General features: G+C 31.7%; 1 protein-coding gene across 6 annotated transcripts in view; it reads right to left on the bottom strand.

Moving 5' to 3' along the window:
- Positions 1 to 11,022, bottom strand: part of NOVA1 (NOVA alternative splicing regulator 1) — a 167,939-nt gene that overhangs the window by 2,137 nt on the left and 154,780 nt on the right. For all 6 annotated transcript variants that reach the window (XM_086365232.1, XM_086365233.1, XM_086365235.1 and 3 more), the window contains one exon: positions 1 to 939. This exon is cut by the window's left edge and continues 2,137 nt beyond it. In XM_086365232.1, the coding sequence (XP_086221358.1) occupies positions 1 to 939 (939 nt within the window). The remainder of the gene's footprint in view (positions 940 to 11,022) is intronic.

The raw sequence follows: 11,022 nt of genomic DNA, 5'->3' as shown, positions 1-11,022 counted from the left end.
ATATTGAGCAGCCTGTGTTGCAGCTGGTGTTCCAGTAATGGTTACCTTTCGATTCCTTGTGCCAGGTACGAACTCTCCTTTTTTGGAGATCTGTATCCTTGCACCAGTCAACTCCTGGTATTCCACTAATGTTTTCCCTCCTTTGCCAAGTATTGCACCAACTAAGTTTTCTGGCACTGCTATTTCAACTACATCCTTTGATCCATCTGTGGATTTTTCTGTTCCTAGAATGGCACTGGCAGCTAGGGGAGAAGCAGCTCCAAAATATCCATTGGTTGCAGCAGTAGCAGCAGCCAGGCTACCTAATGCGAATGTCCCCGCCGTACCACCAGCTGTGCTGCCACTGGCCGAGGCTTCACTGGCATAGGTGGCCAACAAATTGGCTGCTGCTGCTGCTGGGTTGGCACTGGCAGCTGCTGCAGCCAAAGCCCCTGTTGCTGCTGCTTGACTGAGACCTAAACCTAATGTGTTGAGATTATATCCATAGCTGGCTAATGTATTAAGTGCAGAGGTGATGGCCACCAGGTCATTGCCTGTGAAGCCAGATAAAACTGCTGGAAAGGCTGCAACGCCAGCAAGGTTAGCATGTCCTAATAGCCCTGCAGCTGCTGCAGCAGTTGGTAACACTTCAGCAGTGTTTGCATAAGGAGATCCGGTTGGGTTGGAATTTGCCACGGGACCTGTAACATTGGCATAACTGATATTGAGGCAGCTGCCACTCTGTGGATCCTCTTGTATCTTCTGGATGATAAGTTCAACAGCTTTTCGGTTTTGTTCAGGTTCTCCACTCACAGTGACAACCCTCTCTTGCAGGTTGATCCCATCAGGTTTCTGGGAAAGCTGCACCCAAGCCCCTGACTGCTCCATTATAGCCTTCACAGTAGCACCTCCCTTCCCTATTATCAGACCTGCTGTGCTGTTGGGAACTATAATCTTTACCTGTAATTAAAAAAAATACGTATAAATAATACTTCTGTTTTGCGCACATACATTATATTACTTTGCTATCCTACAAAAAGTAAAATAGTAAACTGAAAATTAGTTTAAACATAATTTATGAAAGATAGAAATACCACAATTTCTCAAGTGACCAATATCATATTGTAATAGTTATTTTGTGAACCTGGGATTTTCAAAGGAAAAGGCAATTTTCAGTTTTAAATTATTAAACAAAAATTTTCCTTGACTGTGAATTTTGCAGAAGTTATCAAAAAGAGGAAATCATATGTCATCAATGGTAACATTTTTATATAACTCCAAAATCAAAATGCTGTTCATGATTCACCTACTTGGCTTCAAGAATATTTTGCTCTAAAACATATAAAAACGAAGAGCACAAGATTATAAACCAAAGTTAGTAAAGATAAAAGTAGGAAAGTTCTACCTTGAGTCCCTTTAAAACATTAATTTCATGTTCCTCGTAATTTTTGTGATGTTCAATACCTTACTTCATGACTAATATTTTCAGAGATGAAGGGCAACATATTTAGGTAGTATTTTAGTTTTACAACTAAACTGATACCAACTTGTAACCTTAACAATAACTCAAAACAATTAGTAATATAAAAAAATTCAGTAGCTTTTAGGTAGGTTAGGGGCTATTTGAGAGTAATATTACATCTGTCTAAATTTGTAAAATGACTATTTTGATTACGTAGGTAATTCTCTTTTTGGCAGCAATAGCTACATTTTTAAAAATAGACCTTACAACCATATTGCCAAAGATCAATTAAAAATTACTGCAGTCACATGAATAGTCACAATGATTCACTGTGACCATACAAAGTATAGGCACTTTAGCTAATTTGAACCAAAACATCCAGCCACAAAACTCAGCATGTTTTAAATTATTTAATCATAATCGAATACTATTATAAGATGTATAAAATCAGGATGGTATTTTCCATAACCCTTTCAATTAAAATGTAGATATTAACATTTAAAATTATATTTTGGTAGCACAAAAATACATATGGCACTTTTTATGATTCACCAGGAGATAAAAATTGTGAATGTTCTATCACTGACAAAGCACTGAAGTAACTGCTTTCCTTGTCCCAGACATTTAAATGGGCAGAAATTTCAGCAGAAATTTAGTTGAGATACTTTATGAGATATCTCATTAGTTAATTTTTAGCAAGTATTGCCATGCTATCTTTAAAACACAGACTTGGGTAAGAATTAAAAAAAAAATAATAAAGTCATGTATTTTTAGGAAGATAGCAAGCAGTGAAAGTATAAACTCAAATTCTAGAATAGGTTACCCCATTAATATATTTACACATATTATATACACACATCCCACACAACTTTTCTTCCCACATGTATAAAGTCACAGTAGAATTTTGTTTCATTACAATTTGTCTATATATAATCATATCATTTTACTGAAAAAATTAAATTTTCTAGAAACATTTCTTTGGAATGTCAAATATATTTCTCTTGTTCCCCTGATTAAGTTCATTCATATTCAAGAAGTCGACTGAGAGACAATTTTTTTTAACAAGTTAACTTGTTTTTTGTTCTCAGACTTTCTGGTAGAAAATTATTTGTCTGAAATATTGAAATATGTTAAAGTAATACAATTAGAAAGTTAAACCATGAATACATCTTACACCACTTAAGATGAGTTAGAATCATCCTTATAGTTTATTCTGTGCACATAAAATATTAAGAAAATTTACTTTTAAGGATTTACAAATCTGAATGTTAAATATGATTATATTTTATAAATCATGATTTCTTTTCAAAATTAGAAAATTTTTTGCAATAAAATATTGCTGAAAACACATATACTGACAAACTGAGGTGTTTTAATGCAATCTTTTATGAGGAAAAACATATTAATCAACTAAGACTTTCAAAAGCGCTATTTTAAAATTTAATACCACTATTGTTTTACTCAGTGTAATGACTGCCTGCATGATTATAACCCAGGAAGAGACTAATAGCACATGAAAGGTTAATGGAAGCTATCCTACAGACTGTCAGTAAAAAGTAATGAAACATATAATTTTACAACATCCACTCTAAAATAAGCTTCTATAAGTTGTGTGAAGATTTTGTTAATTTCTACCACACTGCACACCAGTTACTGCAGCTATAACTTTTTTTTTTTAACTCTAGGATTAATTGATTAGTTCTGTCTTTCTAGAAGAACTTGCAAATGTGTACCCAATACTTACGTTACTTATACAAGCATATTACCTCATCCTTCCTTTAAAATTTTTCCCTTTAATCATTTTTTTCCTTTTAAATATTCAAAAATACTAAAATAATGTATTTTTCAGAAACAGTATGTGAACTTTTGATAAAAATAAACATCTTCCAAAAAAATATATCTTTGTAAATTGAAGAATTACACCACGTCATTTATCCTTATTCTAAAGATGTCTTTATGTAGTAAGTACATTTTCTGGATTTTAGTTTAAATTATTAATGTTTGACATAATCTTAAATAAATACTGTCAGCCATATTTGTTATTTTATCAAATACTGATGCAGCTTCCAAATTTTGGTGGTATAACTGATACAACTGATTTTCGTCTACATGTAACTAAAGGTGTGTATGAACAGAAGACAGTAGTGATTGCATATTAATATTTATAATGTAGCATTTATTAACTTTAGTTATAATTTTGCTTACAATGAATGATTTTAGAAATAGAAAATTAAAGAAAACATAAATGTAAGTTTATATTAAACTCCAAATTTAATAAAAGTAAATAACTTTGTAGCCTAGCCAATGAATATGACTCAACTTTTATTTCTGACATGACATGAAAAACCTCTTACTCTATTTTTTCTCTGAAAAATTAAAAGAATACATTCATATTTATTTGCATATTTAGTATTAATCTAAAATTGACAGACAGGAAAGAGACTCTCTGAAAGGGACAAGTTGAGACAAAAAGAAAAAATAATTCATTTGCATTAATATAGTATCTGAGATAATAGTGTTCTATTTTTTTTTTTTTTGAGAATAGTGTTCTGTTTCCATTTTATGTGCCAGATTAGAGCCATAAAGAAGTGAACCACAAGTGTGGAAGCTTGAAGATGCTGAGCAACTGAAAAATGGGTAGGGAATGAGAAAAGTAGTGTCGAGAATTATGTGAGACAGCCTACGTGCTTACTTCTTGGGACATGGAAATACAACATTTACCTAAAGGAAAATCTGTGTATTGACAGTGTTTACATCCCCAAAGAGAGGACAAATAGCTGATTTTAATTGTATCTATGACTTCATTTTCATTGATGCATTCTGTTATCACACTGACATATACATTCTTATTTCTAAAGAACTGAAAGAAAAAAAAAAGTTGTATCTTAGCATACAATTTTTTGGTGTAATGAGTATCAGCCATATCATATATATTCCTGACATTTGCAAATCAGTTTTCCCTTCAGAAATATGACCTATAGTTGCTACCATCCACCCAATCTTTTGTAGAAAGCTTATTAAGTGACCCAGGCCCCGTGTTGGGAGCTAAAGGATATATATACTGTTCCTGCCTTTACGTAACTCTCAAATCAGTTACAGAAAATAGATGTGTAAATGTATCAGTGCAGTCAAGTCCTAAAGTGTGGGTACAAAAATGTGTAAAGGGTACAAAGGAGACAGTATAACGTGAAGAAAAAGGGGTAAGAAAATCTTTGAGAGATGATCATATTTCATTTTAGTAGTATTAGTATTGTATTCTTTACTACGTATTCCCTGTCAGGTTGCTGTTATCTCCATGTCACAGAGAGTTCCTGTTCAAACCTAAACCCGTCTTAGTAGTGATGATCCGCTTAAATAATGGTACTACTTTAAAAAAAAAGAATTGTATTTAAATTTTCCTTATTCCTAGATTACAACTGTTATATCAAAGAAACATGAGAAAAGATTAACAATATAATTATACCAATTCCTTGTTTTCAGAAAAACAAGGAATACAGCGACTGTTTATTTGCAACCATAAAAGAAGAACCTCTATGGGAATGCTATGAAAAAGTTAAAAACACCAAATAGGTAGACTTAAAATTGACATTTTTCTAATTAAAAATAAGCATTAAGAAAAACACATTTACTCCTTTGCCAAATAAGAACTCCAACTCATTATGGTCTTAAAAAAGAATGAGAGTGTCTGTAGGCATCATATTTCTTATGGAAGGAAAATTATTGAATTATTTCATAAAGCCATACCTTAAAAATGCAAAACAAGTTCAAGTACAGTTTAAGATAGCCCAATTAATAGTATGAACTATTTTATTTAGGGCTTCCATGTTTTACGCTACATATGTACTGCTTTACTTTTTTTTAGCAATTCCTATCAATGGTGGTTATCTATTACCTCATTCATTCAGTCAGCTGACATCTCTTTTGACGAGAGACTCCACTTTGCCTTCAGGAAATATTCTCTCATTCTAAGTACCGGTACTTTAGGTAAGGCTGACCACCTTCCAATGCCTTTAGAAGTGGAAACATGACCTAAGCCTACATATCACACTTCCCACATCTCTTAGCAAGTACTGAATTGGGACTGAGCACGTGACACAGGATGGTCCAGTAAGAGCCTTAAGAATCTGCGAAATTGTTGGGATGGAACAATTGTGATCTAGTAGAACACAAGCTCGATGTTACTAGTGCTATCTTGTCAATATATGGACGGAGGAAGAAGCTGTCTGAAAATAAAGTTAACTTAGATAAAAAGAGACTTGAGGAATGGAAAGAGAGAGAGAGGTTTCTCATAGCATTTTGGCATCTGAATCTAACCATGTTTAAAGCCAGCACGGAATCAATATAACCCCATCTTTTTTTTTTTTTTTTGGTTACATCACTTTGAATTAGATTTCAATAATTTGTAATCAATAAAATATTAGCTTTGAAAATGTGTTCTTGTTATATCATGTAGTATTTGCCTTTCCAAAAAAAAAAAATACTGACATTTTATTGTATCTCTTGATGTTCTAAAAGCCAAGATGTCTTAACTCTGGTACAGAGAAAGGAGTGTATTAACTAATATTCTTTTACTGAGATATACCCTGCATGATCTAACAGGATAAATCTCCTTCATTTGCCTAGGGTATTACCCTGTGGGCTACTGAGACACCACTTATTAGTGACCATTGAAGATGCATGTATCACTTGGGCAGATCCACACTGAACTGCCAAGCAGAGTAACTTGCAAAAAGTGTATTTTTCTTTTGATTATAGATTTTATATAAATAACTGCCTTTCTAAAAAGTACTGCTTTGACAAAAAATGTATGACATAGAAAGTCTTTTTCTTCCAAAAAGAATAAAAAAGCAGCTCTTCCAACTCTCTACTAGTCTGTTTAATCTACTTACTTTTAATAACCAAAGTCAAGGCAGTACCATTTTTCACAGGCATGTCGCAGTATCTATCATAAAATACCATGCTGTGTCTTTTCTCATATATCCTTACCCCCCACCTACTGCCAACACCAGGTTTTAAACCTGGAAGCCATCTGTGCCTTCTCTTGCTCCCTAGATCTCTACATCCTGTTATGCACTGTTGATTTTTTTTCCCCTATACGGTTCTTGCCAGTCCTACTGTTTAGCCTATCTAAAGTAACGTGTGGTGTAGTAAGAAGAATCTAGAATTGGTAGTTAGGACATATGGACCCTCACCCTGGCTCTGCTGTGTGACCTTTGTCAAAACACTTCAGTTTTGTCATCGATAAAAATCAAAGACTTGTAGGTGTTTTTATTTTAGCTTTATTAAAAAACTACTCAACAGCCTTCAGTGATTTCACTCCAGCTACCCACTAAATTATCCAGATTCCTCATGCAGACTTTCCAAATTCTCCATACCTTGTCCCCAAGTTGTCTTTCCAGTTTAATTTCTATGACTAGTATCCTATGCTGAAGCCAAACTTTACCTGCTAGTTCTCGAATATACTCTATATTACGTGTTTTTCTAGGTCTCTGCCTTTGTATATTCATTTGTTTCAAATGACTAAAATGTTACCTGTATTCCCCGCACTGTTCTTCCCCTTAAACTCACCTATTTTAACTTTGTGAAATCTTAGGTTTTCCAACAGCAGCTCAAATGCAATGAAAATAAATAGATATATATGTAAGAACTAAATAAACTATTTGAAAGATGGCCATGCAGCAGAGAGAAAGATAAAGAGTGAGTGAGTGAGTGTGTGTGTGTATGTGCGTGTAACGTATGATACTGGGTTCTTACCAAAAAAAAAAAAAAAAAAAAACTTTATCATCTCTAAAATCTAAAATTCAAATTATGTTACAACCATACTGAAATCTACGAAATAAATGTACAGATGTTTTAATCTTATAAAATTATTGAAATCAGTAACATATTTGCTATTTAAAAATCCAATAAAATATGCACTCTATGTCTTTTTATAATTTTTCATTTATTATTTTTTCATATGTTATTTTGTAACTTCTTACTCATTAAGCTTGTGGCTAGGCTTCTTCAGCCATAAAAAAATGTTGTCAGGTTGGTTCTAAAAGTCTAGAATACAAACATTTCAGTGTTTACTTGACTAAGTGATAAACTGGATCAATTAATAAGATGACTCAATCACAGTGTCTACTTCTCCTGACTCATAATCACAATTCCTAACTGGTATAATTACCTCCCACATCTTGCCTTACTTCAAGCAACTGCATTTTTACCTTAAAATAATTGACTTTTAAAAGCTTTGTGGAAACTGTACTTTCATTTTATATCTTCTTCCAAAGGGCCATACTTTACTTTCCCCTCTGGCTGTAAGATACGGTAGAGGATGACAGACAGCATACCTCTTTTTTGTGTTTCTTTGAGATAAGACAGAAAATGAATGATAATCACCACAAAATTTCTTAAGGCAAACCCAGTTTAACTGAACAATTTTTTAAAATTTAATACATTTTTTTTTTTGCTTTTTCCACTGAAGAATTATTCCAAGTATTTTTTCCCCCCTTTTTGGTGACTGCTGCATGTTTTAAAAATACATACTATATTTCAGAGAGGGATATACTTAGGAATAAGAAAAACAGGAGAAATATATTCTTTATGGGTTAAGAAAAAAATAAAAAATAGCCCTTGGAACTATGTCTGTTATGTTGAGGGGATAAGCACTCTAGATATATCAAAAAAGACTACTACCAGAGGTCAAGTAATGATGAAGAAAACATGAGGGTGTGCATGATAAACTATTATAGAGCAGCTTATTATTTCCAAATGAAAATAATTTGGGGTTTGTCTTCTTATTGCTTACCAAACCAGATTTTACTAAATTGAGGTTAAATTTCTGGAAATCTCATTTGCCATCACCATCCACGTGTCAAATTATTAAAAAGCTTTTTGAAACTATTAGTTTCAAACCTTCTCTTTTTAGCTCAGCTATTTCAGGGTATATATAATAAGTTCAGAGTTCTTAATTCTGATTAATGAAATATATATTTGGGCTTTTAATATGAAAACAAATATTTTAAACTTGATATTTTAGAGGTTATAACAATAAACTAAAAAAATGAAAAACAGCTATGAACATGAAAGTAGGGGCTGTGTTTACTGAAGCAGATGATGGAAAGGTGTGAAAGATAAAAACAGAATCAAAAATTCTATTTTGGATATATCAAGTTTGAAATGCACCACCCATAAGAACATGCCAAGTAGGTGATTGGTTGTGGGTTTGAGAGTTAACACAACAATAGTATTTAAAGCCAGAGGAATGGACAAGATAATCTAGTGGAAGGCAAAAGTGAACAGATAATTCATTAAACTGAACAGCAAAGGACTGTGCAGGACAAGAAAATATTTAACATCTAAAATAATCAAAGATATTCCACAAAACAGCAAAATTAATCACACAAAAAGGCAAACTAAATGAAAAAAAGGGACAGGCTTAACTATCTTAATCTCTTTCTTTTAACCTCTTTTCTGTGGCAATATATTTAGGAAATCACTTTACTTAACACATTACATTATAAAATGAGCATAATCTTTAACTTAGTTTCTCTCCTTCTGTGATCTATCTGGGAAATAATCCCAAACATGGAAAATGTCATATACACAGTAAAACAGTATAAGACACCATATGAAACTATAATAAAATAATGTGGAAAATATCTATGCACAATTAAAAAATATATATAAATGTATATGTAGAATTTGAGTTAAACAGTGTAAAATTATACACAGATAAAACTGAATAAAATAATAGAGGCTGGGTTTCAGATGAGCTTTTTTTCTTACCATATAAAAACTTGTCTTATTTAAAAAGTTTTTAAAGCACCATAACAAAGGAAATCAAAAAATTATCCCCAAATTAGGCTGCTGAAGTCCTGCAAAGCAGAACGAACAAGTCATTTAAAATAAATTTAGTATATTTCCTATATTCATTGAATAATTATTTACTGAATTCTAGGTACTATTCCTGGAGATACAGAGTTAAACAGAAAGCATAAGATCTCGCTTTCATGAAGCTTTCAGACATGTGGCATAATAAATACTAATAAACATTTAAATGTGTATTATAAAATGAGCTGGCAGAAAAGCAGATATAGAAAATACCTAAAAATTTTTTTGTTTTTGTTTTATTTTTGACCATGCCACCTGGCATGTGGGATCTTTGTTCCCCAACCAGGGATTGAACCTGTGTCCTCTTCACTGGAAGAATGGAATTGTAAGTACTTGATCGCCAGGGAAGTCCCAGAAAATACATATAAAATTTTAAAACAAGAAAATGTAAAATCATAGTTTTAAATAAGAATGTAATTATGCTAAATGCCTGTTTAGGAAAACCACTAAAGTTAATCTAGGAATATAAAGCCATTTAAAATTCTGAGTATGGGTTGACTCAATACTCTATAATGTAAGCAAACTAATCTGATAAGATATTATTGGAGGTAAATGTTGAACTATGTTTAAAAACTGATCTCTATTTAAACTTAGGTAACTGTGGTGGCTAATTACTAAGAAAACTTTCACAATTTGGATTATTTTGCTTTTACAAATTTTTGATTAAGCCATTTTCACCATTAAAGTTAAGTATTATTAATTAATGATAGATTGATGTGCCATATTTTTAACATGATTTAAAATATTATTGAAATCAAATTACAGTTACTTGTAGGTATTTTATATTTACTAATCAAGCTAAATTCAACATTTCTTATATTTTAATTTCACCAAGAGTTTTTCTGAAGGCAATATATGCTTTTTAAAAAAATAACAGGTGTCTATATTTCAGTATCTTATTAGTAAAGGGACATTATTAACTTACTATCACAAATGACTGTCATTGAGAAATGAAAATGTCCTGAATTATTCTCATTATATTAATACTTGGAATATGAAAACATATACCGACTAATAAATGAAAAGCTACAGAAGAATGTCTGCAATTTAAATAAACATATTACTAGTCATAGAACTAAATTCTTTTCCTATGGATGGATTGAAGCAATTCACTTCTAAAACATTAATGAAACACTAATAAAAATACGTTTATAACTCTTAGTTGGCTAAAAGCTTTATAACGAAACAAATCATTTGTATTTTCAAAAATATTTTTAAAATGTAACTGAAGGACTGTATCACCTAATGGAAGGGAAAAAAAAAAAACAATAGCTAAACTAAAGACCAATAAAATAAATTATGAGGTATTATGTTCAGAAGATGAAAAAGATCAACTGGAATATTCCCAAATCAAAGATTAAAAAATTAGAAATAAAAATGAGAAATAAATTTTTATCCACAGTGAACAGATTATCAACTCTGGCAAAACTACTCTTATCTAAGAGAATATGCAAAAGTATTCCTACTTCTAATCATTTTCTAAATAAAACTGAAATGTTGAAAATGTTGATAACTACCCAATTTTCCTATTTTGTGTATTTTCTATTTTATATGGCTTTAATTGAAAGACAAAAAAGTCTGTTGAAGACTAGTGCACATTCTGGAGTAATGAAACATTAAGTGCTTTGGTTATATAAAGGCACATATAATGTTCTGTCTTGAGAATACAGCATCTGCAAGAACTACCAGAGCTCTGACTTAAA

Source organism: Bos grunniens, chromosome 21 (assembly GCF_055505025.1).
Source record: "Bos grunniens cultivar Pamir isolate PY7600 chromosome 21, Bosgru_T2T1.0, whole genome shotgun sequence".
Lineage (NCBI taxonomy): Eukaryota > Metazoa > Chordata > Mammalia > Artiodactyla > Bovidae > Bos > Bos grunniens.
This window is presented reverse-complemented; position numbering and strand designations above follow the sequence as displayed.